At 56.1% G+C, this 17,684-nt stretch overlaps 1 protein-coding gene across 2 annotated transcripts in view; it reads right to left on the bottom strand.

Moving 5' to 3' along the window:
- Positions 1-17,684, bottom strand: part of TTC38 (tetratricopeptide repeat domain 38) — a 26,440-nt gene continuing 8,756 nt past the window's right edge. For both annotated transcript variants that reach the window (XM_020977433.2, XM_020977435.2), the window contains 8 exons: positions 17,159-17,278; positions 15,003-15,062; positions 12,699-12,737; positions 10,843-10,924; positions 10,045-10,210; positions 7,166-7,325; positions 6,227-6,300; positions 1-1,723 (listed from right to left, as the gene is read on the bottom strand). In XM_020977433.2, coding sequence (XP_020833092.1) covers positions 1,630-1,723; positions 6,227-6,300; positions 7,166-7,325; positions 10,045-10,210; positions 10,843-10,924; positions 12,699-12,737; positions 15,003-15,062; positions 17,159-17,278 — 795 coding nt within the window. In that variant the 3' untranslated portion in view covers positions 1-1,629. The remainder of the gene's footprint in view (positions 1,724-6,226; positions 6,301-7,165; positions 7,326-10,044; positions 10,211-10,842; positions 10,925-12,698; positions 12,738-15,002; positions 15,063-17,158; positions 17,279-17,684) is intronic.

Raw genomic sequence — 17,684 nt, forward strand, 5'->3', positions numbered from 1 at the left:
TTTACAGAGTGTTAATCAGGAGAGAGTTTAGTGATGAATCAGAAGGCAGAGGCAGCTTTCCAGTCACAGAATGGATTCTTACCGATTGATACCCGCGCACCCAAGGGTTGGGGTTTGGGAGCCACAGGGCCACAGCCCAGCAACCACCTCATGACCTCCATCCACCCCCCACCCCCCCACCAATGAGGAAAAATCATGGCTTGGTTAAATTTACCGTGAAATCATGTGTGAGAAGCCATGGGATCTCATGCAGTTTCTAAGGGAAAAAGTGACCGCCATCGGTTGGCAATGCTGACCAGACAATGGTCCCCAACCTTGAGCGCGGTCAATCCCTGCAGGTTGTGGCAGGGTCCCTAAGGGAGAGGCCACGGCCCCACAGATGAAGCTGGTGGCCTTGCTCCCTCTGCACATGGCTGCCCAAGTGGGGCACCCAGGGCAGCTGCTGGAATGAGAGGTGTGCTCTGCTCACTGAGCTCTGAGAAGCTAGCACAGCTCTGAACAGCCCCATTTTACAGAGCAGTCAGCTGAGGCTCAGAGAAGAGATGCCCACAGGGATTTTCTCCCAGGGTCACAGCCTGTGCCCACATGGGCCCCCGGAGGGCTGAAGTCACAGACCTTGACAGCTGACCTGACTGTTCAGATGCGAGCACCCATGAGGTTGGCTGGATATCACTTGCTCTTTTGGCTTCCGTGGGTGGCTGACAAAGCAGCGTCCTCCCAGCTCCGCGGCTAACCCTGCAAGGGAGGTGGCTGGAGAGTGCTGAGCCTCATTTCACTGAGAAGGAAACTGAGGCTCACAGCAGGGAGGGACATGCCCAAGGTCAAGCTCACTATTTTTTTCCTGGAAAAGTTGCCGATTAAAGAAAAAACCTCGGCCAAAGAGGTGGGGCATTCCCCCGTGCTGGCCAGGATGCCCTAGTGGTGGAGGAGAAACCTGACTGTCTTGGGGCCAGGTGAGGAGGGCATTCTCCTTGGTGAATCTGGCCGCCATCCTCACGGCCCCACCTTGAAGGCTAGGCCTCCCAGGCTGCTGCGGACCCTCCTGCAGCCCAGATGACCACCTCCTGGGTGGGTCTTGAGAGCTGGGGGCAGAGGGAGCAGCACACATGACTCCTTTGTCATGTCTGATTGAGCATTGTTATAAAATGACATTTCCAGTCCCTTGACACCAAGCCAGGGGAAGAGGAGGGGCCCAGAGTAGCACACTGGGGGCAGGGGGGCCAGTGTGGCGCTGGGTCAGGAGAGGGAAGGTAAGGGCCTCAGCTTGGGTCCTACACTGGCTAACTGGGAGCATGAGGGAGGCCCTTCCTCTCTCCCAGCCTCAGTTTCCTTCTTGACAACAGATGGGGTCTGGAGGTTTACCAATCTGGGCCAATAATTCACAGGGGGATGACCCGCTCTCAAACAGCTTAAGAGTGAGTGTCCCTTCTTAGATGGAAGATTGGTGGCATGGGGGGTATCTGGTGGAGAGGCAGTGCAGCTTCTCGTGGGTGTGTGGAGGGGGGTTTCCTTTCCTAGGGGCTGGGGGCTGGTGTTTGGCTTCTGGTCCAGGTGCTTCCAGATGGACAGTTATGAGACTGGGGTTCCCTCTGGGGGAGGGAGGAGGTGGCCACTCCCCCAGTCAAGGCTCTACACCATGAGATGCAGGGCTGATGCTTTCCGGATGAGGCGCTCGGTCAAAGGGGAGCCGGGCTTCAGAGCATCCCGTTCCATGAGGAGGCTCCTAGGAGGAGGAAACAACGGGAGCGTCATTCATACCTCTGTCCCAGAGATTCCCCTGCCAGGCCCTTCGTATCACCCGGTACCCATGGAGGGAAGTACAAGTTCTAGACAGAGCAGCCTGCATAGGGTGACGTTTTCAGCTGAAGGCCAGGACTCGTCGGATCCCCAGAACTTCAGGGGGGCCCACCCCAGGGTGGGCATGCCTCTTCTGTGTCCACACCTCCACCCTCACTAGACTGTGAGTTCTGGCAGGGCAGTCACCTGGCATCCCTCTCCACCCTCATCTAAGAACAGAGGGCACTGCATGCAGCTGGTGCTTAATAATGGCCTATTGTGCCAGGGAAATGAAAAGAGACCTTCCAGTGCGCACCCCTCCCCACGCTTGCTGGCCGCTGCTGTTCAGCAGAAGGGTGACTCCGTCCTGTTCTCTACTCAGGCAGAGGTCCACACCATCTTTTCTAGGGCCTCTTCCCCATCCCTAGGGCCTGTGCTCAGACTGTGTCACCTGCCTGCAATACCCAACTCCCTTTCTGCTACTTGTCTAAATCCTTCCCATTCAGAGGTCCTCGGTTCAAATCCTGCTTCTGCTATTTCCTACCTCTGTGACCTTGGGCAAATCACTCCCTCCCCAACTCCCCGGGCCTTAATGCCCTGAGTCAGGCAACTTCTGAGGTCCCAGGCAGTGGGAAGGAAAGACCTGGGACTAAGGCCTGGTTTCACCAGCTCATCACTGTGACACCTTGGCCACCCTCTATCCCCTGTAGTCCGGGACTGCCTCTCTCTCCACCATGCCGCCCCTGCCCTCAGTCTCATCCATCCGCAGACTGAAACATGACCTCACAAGGATCATAATCACCACCTGACTCAGTCCATTGGCGTGCCTCCTACTGATCAAGCTGCACGGAGGGTCCAAACACACTGGTCTGGAGGCCCAGAATGCGCTTGCAATACTCAGCTAGTATTCGGAACAGACTGGAATTGGTTCCAGCTGGTGCTGAAAATTCGACACCTGAAGGGTCTGGACAAACCAGGGACAGAATATTCCATTACACTGTTGACACCAGCAACCTTTTTGGGAAATTCCATGGATCCCAGGTATGGGTGGTTTCTGTCACTCAGTTCTCCAAGGCCAAAGCCTCCAAGGCTGGATAGGGATTTTCTTCACACAGAATGCTTCTCAGGGAATGACGGGTACATGACGGTCCCTTGGGCTCCATTGTCCAGGACAGCCCTGTAATCCACAGTCCCAGTTTTTAAGGACACTTCTGTTCAGGGTTTTCCAAGGCCAAGTGGAAAAAAAAGCCACTTGGAATTGCCAATGAGGTCAGTCAATCCTCACTGGGTTAAGGTAACCTTCTTCCCTGCCCACTTTCTTATCCCCAAGCTGGAGCCGGAGCTCTCAGCCTCTGAAGTATCAGAGGGCCCTTCTGTGCCCGAGGGCATTTACCTGTGGGTAGCATTCCTTCCACAGGTAGAATAGGAACCAAGGCTGTTGTCCCGGCCTTTTCCAGGTGACAGTGTGTGTGGGCCCCTCCATTGTGGCCTCATTCCCGAGGACCAGGTTTGGTTATCCCCTTCAGAAATGTCCTTTTTACCTTCACCTGTGAATTCGGCATTCTTCTACCTTGTATCTCTGGTCCAAGTTGTGGCATGGGCCCTCAAACCACCTGCATCCTGGGCTTCCCAGTGGGAATCCTTCTGGGCATCCCCAGGCCTATTTCCCACGTCACTGCTTGGGTCCGGGTGGGTTCCGGTCAACGTCCCAGCTCCCCAGCTGTGCTCTAACACATTCATTGCATTGGAGACCTGCACGCCTTCCCTCTCACCATCGCAGGCATTCCCGCCCCCAATCTCTGTCGCTTGGCATCCGCAAGGTCACATGGCTTCTCCTCTCTTGCTGTTTTGTCCGTAGGTATCACAAATGTGGAATATACTTGCTTGGGGTCTCCCCATTCCCGAAGTCTTTGTCCGGTTTTCACAAGCACACCACATCCTATCTGGCTTCCTGGCCATGGGGCCTCCCACAAGCACGGAAGCGCTCCCCTGGGGGGGGACATGAGATCTCCATCCGCCACTCCTTCTTCACTGGGTCAGATGCCCACCGGCCACAAGGTGGTGCCAACGCCGGTTTCATCCAGGCTTCCTGGGCTTGTTCACCCTCTCCTAAGAGAATTCTGAACGGGGCCAGTGGTATTTCCTCCATTTGCCATCAGGTGGAGCTCTGCGGGCCCATCGACTGGGCCTCTCCCCGTTCACATTCAGAAGGGCGGAGGCCGCGCTGACCCTGGTCACAGGAGAGAGTCCGCGGTGGCCCTCGCCTCATGAGAAGAGGCCAAGCCTCTGCCCGAAGGGCGACAGCCTCACCAGCATGCCTGTGACTAGTGGGAAATGGCTCTTGGGAGCAGGGGGCCCAGATGCATCTTTAAGCCCCACCTTCCATTGCTGTCATGTCGATCTCTGGGTGTCATTTTATCAAAGGCCTCTCCACCTCACCTGTCAGGGGAGGGGCGTCCAAACTAATGTCCAGGTACCAGCCCCAGCAGGAGTTTTCCTGGTCGCTCATCATGACTCACAGGTCACAGAGCACGTCACTTGCTGGCTCGGCCCAAGGCCATCTTGGGTGCACTGCCTGGCTCCTTGGGACGGAGGCGGCAGAGTGAGTCCGTCCAAATAAGCATTTGTTAAACACCCACCTTGTGCCAGCACGGGCTAAGTGCTGAGGATACAGAGAAAGGCAGAGGACAGTTTCTACCCTCAAGGAGCTTGCCCTCTGGGGAGGCACGGAGCAAACAGCCAGTTGCCAGGGGCATTAAGGTCATGGAGGACTGGCCAAGGACTTCTGTAGGATGGGGGTGTTGTAGGCAGAGATGGGAGGGACAGCAGGCCAGGTATGGGGGACAGCCAGGACAAACACCCAGAGGCCAGAGATGGAGGGTCTTGTTCAAGGAGTCGCCAGGAGGCCAACGGCCCTGGACCCCACAGTGTGTGTGGGAGGGGGTAAACTATGATGGGCTTGGAGAGCCAAGGCTCTACTTAAAAGAAGTGGAGATTTTCGCCAGAAGTGGAAGGTGTAGGGAGGGAGGCTTTGGATGGCAGAAGCAGTGAGCTAAGCATCCGGCCTGTGAAGAGCTGGGGGTGTGGAGGAGAGGGGAGGGGGGAGGGGGGAGGGGAGGGAGGGAGGGGGGAGGGAAGAGGGAGAAGAAAGGGAGGGGAGGGGGAAGAGGAGGGGAGGGAAAAGGAGGGGAGAGGAAGAGGGGAAGGGAAGGGAGGGGAGAGGGGAGAGGGAGAGGAAAGGGGAGGAGGAGAGGGGGAGGGGAGACAGAAAGACAGAGAGACAGAGAGAGAAGAGAGGAGGGGAGGGGAGGGAGAGAGAGAGAACATGCAAATGAGACACAGCTAGAGGGACTGAGTGGCCACTGTGGGTAAGGGGTCTGACTGGCCTGTAGGCAGTAGGGAGCCAGTGAATATTCTGGAGCACCTGATGGAAAGTGGTCTGTTAGACTGGACTAGAGGGGAGAGAGACTAGATGTTGAGACAAATTAGGTGGCTATAGCAGCCATCCCAGGGTGGTCTATGGGGCCCCAAATAGAGCACCTAGAGGCACTGGGGGGTGCCCTGGCACCCTAGAGCACTGGGCCTAGGGGCAGAAAGACCTGAGTTCAAATCTACCCTCGTTCCTTCCCAGCTGAGCTAGTCATTCTCCTCTGCCTCAGTTTCCTCATCTGTGCAAGGGGAGAGTAATAGCACCTCCCTCCTCCCAGAATTGGGGTGAGGCTCCCAGGATATCACGTTTGTAAAGCTCTTTGCAGGAGTCCTGTCACTCTTGGGCTCTCAAGAGAAGACAGACGAGGGAAATGTGGCCAAGCCTGCTCCCCCATGATGAAGTGGAATTGTGCAAGATGGCAGAGCTCAAACGTTTGCCCCTTTAAGGCCCCAACCCACTTCGGGCTCTCTCAGACCTACCTCACAGTTGCCATCTCCAGGAAGCCCTCTGGGGCGCCACAGACCTCTCCCTTCTCCAATTTCCCAGAGCCCCTCACAGGGATGTCTCCTCTGCAGTGACCTCCGTCCCCCCTTGTCCTATATGTGCATCTGTTCCTACCTCTCCCCCAAGCTCATTTCCACCCGCATTAGAGGAGAGGCATGCTGAGGGCAGACATGGCTGGTGTCCTCTGCAGACGCAGCCTCAGCCCAGGCCTTCTGCGCAGTGGCTGCTCCCAGCTTCACACTCTCCCAAAGGTCGGTCCGCGGCTTGACCCTCTGCCCCGGGGGCGCAGTGAGCTTTTCACCTGGTTTCCAAAGCCCAGTGAAAGCACCTGGCAGCACATTCCCAGGGGCTCAGCCTTGCACCATCCGTCATTGAGCCAATTTCACAAGGCTCCCTCCCCACAGCAGCCTGGCCTCTTTGGGGGAGAGGGGGAATGTGTGTGATTGCTCCCCAGAGGCTCAAGATAAGTGGTGGGGCGGGGCTTCCCCACTGGGGACAGGGGCACCCATCACTCACCTGGCCAGGTTCCGGTGGGATTTCTGCTGACACTTCAGAGCCGCGTGAACCAGCACCTGATTGAAGACGTCCCTCTGAAAGAGAGGCTTTCACAATCAGTGAATGGAGCAATCCCGGGGAGGAGGGCTCCCCTCAGCCACTCACTGCAGGCCTCAGTGGTCCCTGGACATGGGTGGACCCGCTCAGAGGCCCTGCCGCCCAAACTAGGAGCGAGCTGGGCAGCTGGATGCCAGCTCTATTGCTGGGGGGTCCCCAGTGAGGAGCTCCCTCCACCAATGCCAATCTGCCCCAGCTGACTGGGGCCCTGAGAGGAGGGTCAGAGATATGCGGGCCCACCCAGCCAGGAGGCCTCAGGGGCAGCCCTTGAACCCAGGCCTCTCTGGTTCACAGAGTCATGCATATGGAGACTTAAAATGTTCCATGAGCCCAGGTGGAGGTGGGAAGGGGCTATCACACAGCTGTGACAACTTCTCATATTTCTAGCATTTTGCAATTTTTTCAAAGCTCTCCTCACAACTCCCCTGCGAGGCACTCTGTGCAGTGTTATTGCATCCATTTTACAGAAGAGAAAACAGAGTCTGGAAATGGCTAGACCAGGCCCAAGGTCTCACAGCTCTTACTACCATAAGAGGAGGGCCAGGAGCTGCACCAGGCTTTCTGGCTCCCCTGCCAGAGCCCTCTCCTCTGCATCAGACGTCCTCTCCAGGATGCTTCGAATGATGGGGAGCTCACTACCTCCCAAGGTGACTCATTCCATCTTTCCATAGTTCTTCTTGTTCCTAGGTTCTTCCCTACCTGCCCCCTGGAACCTCCCCACCTGGTCACTCAGGCCCCTCCTCTGAGGCCACAAAGAAGAAGCAGAATCCCCTCCTGCATCTGACATCTACCAAACAGCACTCCCTGGTCCTGCCCTTCAGATGGCAGACCCTGCCCACTCACCTGGGCATTGCTGCCGCCTATGTCCACGAGTTTGTACCGAATAGGCAGCAACAGCTCCACCGCTCTGTCCGGGTCCCCATTCTCCACCTCCACCAGGGCCTGGCACAGGGGTAGCCCCACCTCCCGAGCCAGCTGGTACTGATGATTCTCACCGGGGTGTCTGCAAGGAGAGAAAGCCAATGCTGGCTGGGTGAGAGGTGGACAGAGAGATGGGGGGGGGAGGGGGAGAGAGACAGAGACACGGACAGAGAGAGAGAGAGACAGAAAGAGAGAGAGAGGGAGAGACAGAGGCAGAGACATGGCCAGAGAGAGAGAGAGACAGGGGAGGGAAGGGAGAAAGGGGGAGAGAGAGACAGAGAAACAGAGAGAGAGGGAGAGAAACAGAGACATGGACAGAGAGACAGAGACACAGAGAGACAGAGAGAGAGAGAGGGAGAGAGACAGAGACAGAGACATAGACAGAGACATGGACAGAGAGAGAGAGACAGAGAGAGAGGGAGAGAGACAGACAGAGGGGGGAGAGACAGAGGAAGAGACAGAGAGAGACAGAGACAGAGAGAGACAGACACAGACAGAGACAGACACAGAGAGAGACAGAGAGACAGAGAGACAGAGACAGACTGAGAGACAGAGAGAGAAACAAGGGCAATGGTCTCTACAAGCCTTAAAGAACCGCAGTCTCAGGGTTGGAAGCCCCTGCCCCCAGTAGTGTCCTTGTCGGTAAGAGCCTGGATCTTGGGAAGTTTCTGGGCCAGCCTCAGAGCTCTAGAACCATTTCATCCTGGTGGGGATTTGGCAATGCCGATAGTAGGTGTAGAAGCTCAGAAGCTCAGAGCTGGAAGGGGCCCCTGCAGCCCTCAGTCCGACTCCAATCTGAATCCCCTTTCAGAGGGGAGCCCCCAGCCTCAGCTAAAGCCCCCTCCCCCCCCCTCACAGCAGAAGCCCATCTCCCTTTAGGATGGTTTTCGTGGTCAGATCTTGTGCTTCCAGACATCACGCTGAACTGCCTTTCTGGGCCTTCCCTGGTACTCCTAGCTCCCCTCCATGGACCTGGCAGAAGCAGCCTGTTCTCTCTTAGCCCATGGTCCCCTAGTCCTCTGAAAGGGTCCTGTAGGTGCTGAGCCGGGAATTCCTGCCCCTGCACCATGGCTGCAGGGTCCTTGGCCGGTGGGTGCCCAGCTGGCCGTTAGGCCCAAGGCTTTCTACCTCATCCAGGGCTGACCAGGAATTGCGTGTGCGCATATGTGCATACATAACATATGTGCCCACACATATCTGTAACATGGGCGATTTTCCTGCCCTTTGTACGAGTTGAAATGCTTGCCCTGAAGCCAGAGAATGGGAGATGAAGGGATGGAGACCAGCACCAACCCCCCCAAACCCAGACCCATATGGGCATGTCCTGGCCCACCTGCCCCCTCAGGGAACCCCTCCTCAGAGAGTGGGTCTGCAGGGCTGCCAGACCTGGCTCCGAGGGAGGACGAGGTGGAGGTTCTATCGCCCCAAAAGAAGATTTACAAGGTTTGACAGCAGGGGAAGCGGCCAGTCCCTGCTGCGTGTGCCACAAGGGGGCACCCTCTGCACGTCTTTCCAGGCCAGGCAGCGTGAATAGGGCCCCAGTTCCCATTGGCTGCAGGCTTCCAGGGGTCCAGAGCCCCAGGCTGGGAAGGCTTTCAGCGGCCTGCTCTGGGCACCGGCAGCCTCCATGCCCAGGCCCCAAGCCCCAGGGCCTCCTCGCTTCCCCTACCCACTTCTTCTGAGCATCGTCAGCACCCCAGCTTGGCTCTGCCTCATCTGCTCTGGCTCCATGGCCCGTCTCCTGGGCGCCTCCTCCCTGCCCTGCTCCTCTGCAGAGGTCAGGCCAGGGCCCTGCCCTGCTCAAACACCTTCAGGGGCTCCCGATGGCCCCGAGGAGGAGTCTGCCCAGCATTCATGGTGCCCTCCTGCATCCACACTCCCACCAACCCCAGCCACGCTCCCTGGACCCCTATCCTGGGCCTTCCTGCCCTCTCTGCTGCCCTGGTTTTGCTTGATGAGACCCTGAAGGCCTCCTCCAGGAAGCCTCCCTCAGGGCTCTCGTGAAGATCAGGCTGCTCCCTTGGACCTTGCTCCTCTGTAGTACTCCTTAGGTGTGAGGGAGGGACAGGTAAACAGGGTGTATTTGTCTTCTCCCCTGAGGCTGCAAGCTTTAGTGGGGTTGGGGTCATGTCTTCCCTACATGGGCTGAGCCCATGGGAGGCATTTGATGTTTGTTCTATAAATGGGCAAGACACCCGCCCCCCTCCCCAAATCCTTGCTAAGTGACCTCCTGGCCTCTGCTTGAGAAGCATGGCCAGGGCGGGGGTTCCCTCTCTTGGGAAGCAGCCCAGCCCTCTTGCCAAAGCTCTGATGGTCACAGACACTTCTCTTCCAGTGAGTTGAGGCTGGCCTCTCTGCTCCTTCCTCCCCTTTGCCTGATTCTGCCCTCAGGGTCCAGGCAGAGCAAGGCAAATCCCTCCTGTGCAGGACAGCTACCGCTCCCCCCTCCCCCCAGCCAGACCTCTCCACTCCAGGCTGACCGTGCGGAGCTCCTTCAACCAGTCCTTGTATGTCATGGAATCAAGACCCCTCACCACGCTGGCCATCCTCCCTCCTCCAGACACCCTCCAGTGGATCAAGCACCTGCCTGAAAAGTGCCACCCTCCGGAACACCTGCCCCCAGACAGGCTCTGACTGGGGCTCAACCGCAGCAAGAGGCTTCTCTGCCCATTCCATCAGGAAGCCTCAGGAGGAAGCGGGAGCTGCCGCCAGACCTCTCACCCTCCCCCCTGGCGCACTGAACGAGGGGGGCAGAAGGCTAGAGATGGGTCCCCCAGCACTCCCGGCCCCTGCTTGCTTACTGGCTCAGTTCCTGAAGGGTGGTCAGGAGCTCTTGGACGGTTTCATGGTCTTTGGCCCCCAGGAAGGACATGAGGAAGTGAGCATCATTGAAGAGCAGGATGTGGTCCCGGGAATGGGGCTTGGTCACCGGGAGCACGGCTTGCCAGCGATTTCCCACGTGCACGCCTGCGCACAACATGAACTGATTTAGAGAAGGTCGGTCACAGAGGAAACTGAGGCTCAGACAGAAGGGACAAATCAGAATCAGGATCTCCCCCCCCCCATTTTGATCCTCTACCTCCGGTCAAGCTTCAGCGCAGCAAAATCTTTCCTCAAACGTAGTTCTCTGAGCTCAATGGGACACACTGGGCACTGCCTGCCTCCCTCCCTTACTCCCCAGCTTGATATAGCAAGGACTGCGCCAGCTTGCTTGGCTCCTAGCTTCCCCGCTGACTCATGTTCATCTTGTAGTCCCTTAAGGCCCCAGGATCGTTTTCAGACAAACTGTTACCCAGCCAAAGCTCAACTTTCATTGACTTGTGAAATTGAATTTTGGGTTCAGTGTAAGACTTTACATTGGTTTCTGTCAAACTGGATATTTTTAGACTTGGGCCAACATTCAAGGCTGTTGAGGCTTGGAGGGCCTGGTGTCCAAGATGTCTGCCACCCTCCTTTGACTCCCTCGGAGGTTGGGTAAACCTGCCATATGGCATTTATCAAAGTCATTGATGAGAATGTCAGACGGCACCAGGCCAAGGCCAGATGCCAGATCGTTTCTGGAGAGGACCAAATAGAGGGAAGGCAGGAGATCGACTGACCTTCCATTTGAAGTCTGTACAGCATGGAGCAGCTGTCCACCATGTCTAGCATCGACCCAGTCGACAGAAGGCTGGGTGCAATCTGCAACACAAACACTTCAACTCGGACTGCAGGGTGGTCATTGAGGACCCCCACAGCCCCCGCCAAGAGCCTGTGAGAGCCCTGCAAGCACTGCCCCAGCAGGGTCCAGGTCCCAGGGACAGCCTCCTTCATTTTGGGCGGCTGCAGCCGCCCAACAGAGGCAGTGCAGCTTCGTGCAGAAAGGCCCGTTTCGGACTCGAGTCCTGCCCTGGGCGGCCGGTGACCCTGGGCAAGTCACCTAACCTTTTGTGTCTAAGGTGACTCTGTAAGACGGCAAGTTACAGATGAGGTGCTGACTGGCCACAGTGGAGGTCTTTCCCATCCTGGGACTTATCTACACTCGTGAAATGGACAATAATGATAGCACACGTTTATCTAGCCCCACTATGTGCCAGGCACTGTGCTAAGTGCCTTAAGAACATTATCTCATGCTATCCACATCCACAGCCAGAGAACGAACTACGGCATTTGAATGCAGATCGAAGCATAGCATTCGCTCTTTTCTTTCTCTTCTGGTTTGTTTCGTTCCCTCTCTCTGGTGCTTCCTCCCGTTGGTTCTAATTCTTCCTTACAACATCACTAATGTGAAAATACGCTTAATAGGAATGCATATGTAGAGCCTCTATCGGATTGTGTGCTGTCCTGGGGAGGGAGGGGGAGAAAAATTGTAAACTCAAAAGCTTGTGGAAGTGATTGTTGATAAATCACAATAAATTAATTTTTAAAAAGAGAAATAAACTGAACAACAACAACAACAACAACAAACATCTCATTTGATCCTAACAACAACCCTGGGGACGCAAGTGCAACTGCTGTGCCCGTTTCACAGAAGGGTAAACTGAGGCAGACAGAGGTTAAAGGACTTGTCCAGGGTCACATGGCCAGTACGTGGCTGAGGCCAGATTTGAACTTGGCTCTGCCTGACTCTAGGCTGAGTGCTCTGGGAACTGTCACCCTGTCAGGAGGCTTCATTTGAGTATAGAACTTTCTCATAAAGCTTAATGTAAGCACTTCAGTGCTTACATTAGAAAACTCTGTGGACAAGAAAGGACTCTAACTCATTCCCCAACACATATCCAGCAGCCACTGGATGCTTGGCCACAGAGAGGACCCTCCCCTCTTCTGGCCCTCCTGGCCCTCACCATCCAGGACAGCCTGTCTGGACCTCCTCACGACCCTGCAAAGCAGGATGAGACAGAGTCCTTCTCCCCATTTCACAGATGAGGCAACAGAGCCAGAGGGAGGAAGGGGCGAGACTTTCAGTGGAAAGACACCAGTGGTCTGGGAGGCAGAAGACAGACCTGGAACCTGGTCCTAGCGCCTACCTTCCTACCACATGGTAGAGGCTTAGGAAGCCTCTTACTGACCCATTCTTGGAGGGAGAAACTGAGACCCAAAGTCCAGTGACTTGTTCAAGGTCATGCAGCCAGCCAAGGTTGCCCCCTACCCCTCTTTCCACAGTAAGAGGCTGCCTGCCTTGGGCAGTGTTAATACTCCCTAGTCTTGGGGTCACAATGTTTTATTGACCAGTGCTTCTTTCTGGATAAGACAGAGCTGATGCAGTGGAGGCCCTGTGTACGTACAACTCCATGTCACTAATGGAACCCCAACATTAGACCAGTGATTGGGGCTGCTTGGAGGGAGGCCTTGGGGAGAGCCCCGCCCCAGCACATTCTGCCCATAGCTCGGGGCCCATCCCCCAAGGTGGGATCCTATTGCCCAGAAGACACTGGCCGGGCCCCGAGTAAAGGGCAGGGTCGACATGTGGACTTACGTGCTCATCATAAATCGTCAAGGCCGCTTCGTGTTCACCCTACAAAAAATAAAGGGACTCTGAGTGGTGCTTGTCCGACTGGACATGAGAAGTGGCTGCTGACCGGGCCTGGGCCTCTTCCTGACTGAGGCGCTGGCCTTAGGGGGCACTGACACGTAAGCTGTGGACACGGCCGGGGCAGGGTGGGCTGTGCTGGATTGCACATGTTTGTCTCAATGGTTTTCTTTTCCCTTTCTCAGTGGAGGCAAGGTTGGAGGGAGAAGAAACAGACTTTTGTAAATTGACAAAGAAATTAAATGAAAAATAAAATTAAAATGAAAAATGTAATTCTTGAGAAATCAAAGGACCCCAGAGGCAGAGCCAGAGGGGACCCCAGAGGCCCTCTGGTCTGTCAGATTCATTGTTCAGTGGAGGATGCCCCAAAGGGAATGGACTTAGCCAGGGTCTCACAGGAGTCATGTGGACTTGAATTCAGGGCCTCTGACTCCCTAGCCAGGGAGTGCCTGGCCTATCACACTACCTGGCCTCCCACATGATTGGAAAAGAGTCCCCTTGTCATTAACAGCTGGCCGACTGTCTGTAGCGTAAGGTCAAACACGCCGGATTTGGGTCAGGGAGGACCTGGTCTGAATCATGGCAAGGGGACGTCTCAGCTGTGTGACCCTGGGCTAATTGCTGGCTCTCTCTCGTGCCAACCTTTCCAGGGCTGCTGAGTGGAGAAAAGCCCAGAAATCCTGGGGAAGCCCTCACCCCAGAAAGCTGCGCTCCAATGCTGGCATCTCAGCAATGTCTGGCAGGGAACGGAGCCTGGCAGGTTTGGGCTGAGGAAACCGTCCCCTGCTACAGGTGGGTCCTGAGGCTGGGGGCCCCTGGCCAGCAGGACACAAGTTATCAGCGAAGGGGCTCTCAGCAGATCATCGGCTCACTCTGTGCTGAGAGTGGCCCCTCCTAAGTGACCTCCAGTGTGGAGGGGGCAGAGGGGGAGCAGACCAGCTCCAATCCTACAGCACTCTTACCCCCCTGGAGGAGGGGAGACAGGCTCACAGAGCTCACCCCTGGCAAGGAGGAGCTCCCTGTGGGCAGCTGCACCCAGAACAGTGCCTGGAGCCTCAAAGACACCGGGTACTGGTCATTCGTCAATATGTTTATTCTTAGGCTCAGCCAGTCAGCACCAGAGACAGCACCGGAACCCAGGTGTCCTGATCCCAGGCAGCCGTCCTACCAAAACCAACTGGCTCTTATAACACATCAGCTGCCATATTCCAAGACCCAAGAGTGACCTTAAAATTGGGCCTGCGGGGCAGCTAGGTGGAGAAGTGGATAGAGCTCCAGGCTCCGAGTCAGGAGAACCTGAGTTCAAATCTGCCCTCAGACACTTGACACTTACTGTGTGACCCTGGGCAACTCACTTAACCCCGATGCCTCACCAAAAAGAAAAAAAATTGTGCCTGAATCCGCAAGCATTGGTTAGGCACCTACTGTGTACAGACCCTGTGCCAGGCACTGGGAACACACTTCTCAAGAGGCTCTTTAGAATCTCGGAGGGAGTTGAGTAGAAGGCAGCTCAGGCAGCAGCTAGGGAGCCCTCTGTCACTTGGAGGTAACCAAGTAATAATAACAATAATAGCATTTGGATGGGTTTGCAAAGCACTTTATATTGTGAATACACAAAACATACCTTACTACCTCCTATTATTTCCTATCTACAAATAGGATCTCATCTGATCTTCGCAACAGCCCTGGGAGGCAGATGCTGAGATCATCCCCATTTACAGATGGGGAAATTGAGGCAGACAGATGGGAAGAGATCTGCACGGGTCACATGGCTAGGAAGTGCCGAGGCTGGATCTGAATTCAGGTCCTTCTAGTTCCAAGCCCGGCACTTCCTTCATCCTCTCACCACCCCGCTGAGATTGGAGACTGGCTGTCAGAGATGTGGGAGAGGGAAACCTAGACACGGTACTAGAAATAGTTTCACATGGAGCAAAGAACAGCTGAAGAGGGGATGGATGTTCGAGGGGCTCGAGGGTCCCGGCTGGAAGGCTGGCCCGGGATGGGGCACCTGTGGGGCAGGGGAGCTGGCCGGATGAGGCCCCCTCCCCACGGGAGAAAGCAGCGGAGCATCGCTGCAGCCCCCTGACATCGGCACCCCAGGACAACAGCTGCAGCTGGGGGAGCCCTTCTCACTCTGGGATCCCCGAATCACTGGGCTGCCTTCCCTGAAGTGTCCACGTGCTGAGCACCAGACGCGACGCTCAGCCGCCCCAACAGGAAGAAAGCTGCGCTCCCGGGCGGGCCACTTACCTTTTCTATCAGGTACAGGGCCCAGTGCCAATAGTTATGACAGGCGAGCATGTCGCGGTCCTGCGGAGGAAACAAACGTGTCAGTGAGAAGCCTGACCCTCTCCTGGTCCTTCGAGGCCCCCCACTCAGGTAAGACGTGGCGGAAGGCAGGAGAGTCTGACGAAACTTTGGGGAGACCGACGCACTGGGAGAGGATCCTGGGGCACAAGGCGGGGAGTGGGGAGGAGTCGGAGGGGTCCTGCAACGGCGGGGGAAGGGGGCTGGGGGAGGAGCCAAAGGAAGGCGTCTGGAGGCCATCCTGGAGGCAGCGGGGAGACTCGATGAAGGTCCAGCACTGGGGGGCAGAGCCGAGGCAGGACGCCCCTTGGGAGGCTGATGAGAGCTGGGGGGTGGGAGAGTCTGTGCAGTAGGAGAGGAGGGGCCCGGGTGGCCTTTTTCTTTCCTCCCATATTCGTGCCCAGCACGGTGCCCGAATGCAGTTAAGTGCAGAACAAACGCTTATCAGATCCAACTGGACTGACTGGGGAGAGCCATAAGAAATGGCACACCGAAGCCGCGGCAGAGGTTCTGAGCCGCACGGAGCAGTGGCCAGGCAGACGGAAGAGAGCAGGGCTCGGAGGGAGGAGGACCAGTCAGTGTGGGCCAGCTCGAGCCCCGCCGTCAGTCAACCAACCAAGCACCGCTTATGCACCTGCTGTGTGCAGGGGAAGTGTACAGCCGGCAGCTGCAAACGACGGCTGTGGAGCTCAGGAGAGAGGCAGAGTCAGAAGTGCGCACACACACGCACACGCACACTCACACTCATAAACACGCATACTCACGCACTCACACACTCACACTCATACGCATGCACACACACACTGATACACACGCATACTCGCACACTCACATGCACACTCACACTCGCACTCACGCATGCACACTCACACACTCACATGCACACTTGCACTCATGCACTCACACACGCTCTCACACACTCATGTACTCACACTCACACTCACCCACTCATAGACAGATATACACTTGTGGAAAAGGAATAACAATAATCATGACAGTGCTAATAACCCGCATTCATACAGCACCCAGGAGGAGGCAGGCACTGTGCTAAGTGCTTTTACACTGATTATTTCATCTGCTCTTCCCAACAACCCTGTGAGATTGGTGCTGTTATGATCCCCATTTTACAGATGAGTAAACTGCGGCAGACAGAGGTGAAGTGGTGTGCCCAGGGTTGCACTAGTCAGTATCTGAGGCTGGATTTGAACTCAGGTCTCCCTGACTCCAGGCCCAGCACCGTGGGCACCGTGGCCCCCTCCAGCTGCCCTACATACAAGATAAATGACCATAACAAACCAGATAAGTTTGTGGGGATGGCAAGCTAGGAGGGAGGGATCCGAAACTTGCAGGCCCCTGGTTCATCCCTTGCCTCCACAGTTGCAGATCGCAGCCCATGCTTGCCTCGCTAGGCCAGCTTCCCGGACTCCTGGGGCTGTCCTGCCTCACTGAGCCAGCCTCTCCACTCATCAGCTGGCCCCTCCCTCCTGCTTCTTGACCTCAGGTACCTTCTTGGGCTGGAGCACGTCTCCCCCATTTTAGTTCTTTTATTGACGTCTCGTGCTCTTCCTCCTTCCCCTCGTCCTTATCCCTGGCCTCCCAAAGAACAAGCTTGTTTTGTGTCCAGGCAGGCTGGGGTGGCTCTGAGGCCAGGGCCAGGGAAGGACAAGAGAATCTGCTCTCAGAGGACTAGCCATGCCCTACAAGAGGGAGGCTCATCGGCGGGTGGGCTGCAGCCACAGAGACCTCCAAAGACCATCTCCTAAAGCAGAGGGTCACAATCTGCATCAGTGGAGGGAGGGTTCCCCCACCCACATCACTGGGGATGCAGAAGGCTTACTCTTTCATTCCTTTTTCTATTCCAAAGCCTTTGGGCCAACCCCAGCTGCACAGGAGTCTGAGACGTGGTAAGAGGTGTACAGCGGGTGTGTCCTCTGAATCACTCACAATAGCAAGGGCCTCGATTGACTGGGTCTCCCCCAGTCAAGCTTTTCCTAAGAGCCAGAGCATTTATTGAGAACGTTCTCCTCCAGCCCCCGTCACTGTCCCTTAATGGGCCCACTAAAGGAGCTCGGGCAGTAATTAGGGAATGGGGCCTTTACCTTCCAGTTGGATTCGGAGCTCTGCATGAAGGACAGGCCGTCCCTGATCTCTGCTTTCATCTCATAGATGTGGGCCATTGTGTGGACTGACCAGGCGTCTGTTGGATTCACGGACAGAGCCTGTGGGGATGGAAAGGAGGAAGGAAATGATCCCTACCAGCGCCATCTTGAATGGCTAAAGCCTGCAAATGAGCCACGCATCCAACATTTGGCTCTTTCTCACTCCACCCAGAATGGTTCCCACTTTATGGTTTCTTCGGCACCATCTCTAACAACCCTGGGAGGGAGGGGTCAGTGGTGGTGCGACATTCCCCACTTATGGCCGATGAAAGGGGACACTCCTTGCTTATGGTCACATGGCTAGTCTGGATGGGGATCGGAACCCACACCCTCAGACTCCAAGTCCAGTCTTATCTGCACTCCTCTCCACTTCCTTTCTCTAGCTTCTATCCTGTGCCATTTGCTGTAGAACCCCCATGAGGGAGGGGATGCTTTCTTCACCTTTATTTCCTGCCCCCACCCATGC

Source organism: Phascolarctos cinereus, unplaced genomic scaffold, assembly GCF_003287225.1.
Source record: "Phascolarctos cinereus isolate Bilbo 61053 unplaced genomic scaffold, phaCin_HiC Scaffold_1;HRSCAF=81, whole genome shotgun sequence".
Classification (NCBI taxonomy): Eukaryota; Metazoa; Chordata; class Mammalia; order Diprotodontia; family Phascolarctidae; genus Phascolarctos; species Phascolarctos cinereus.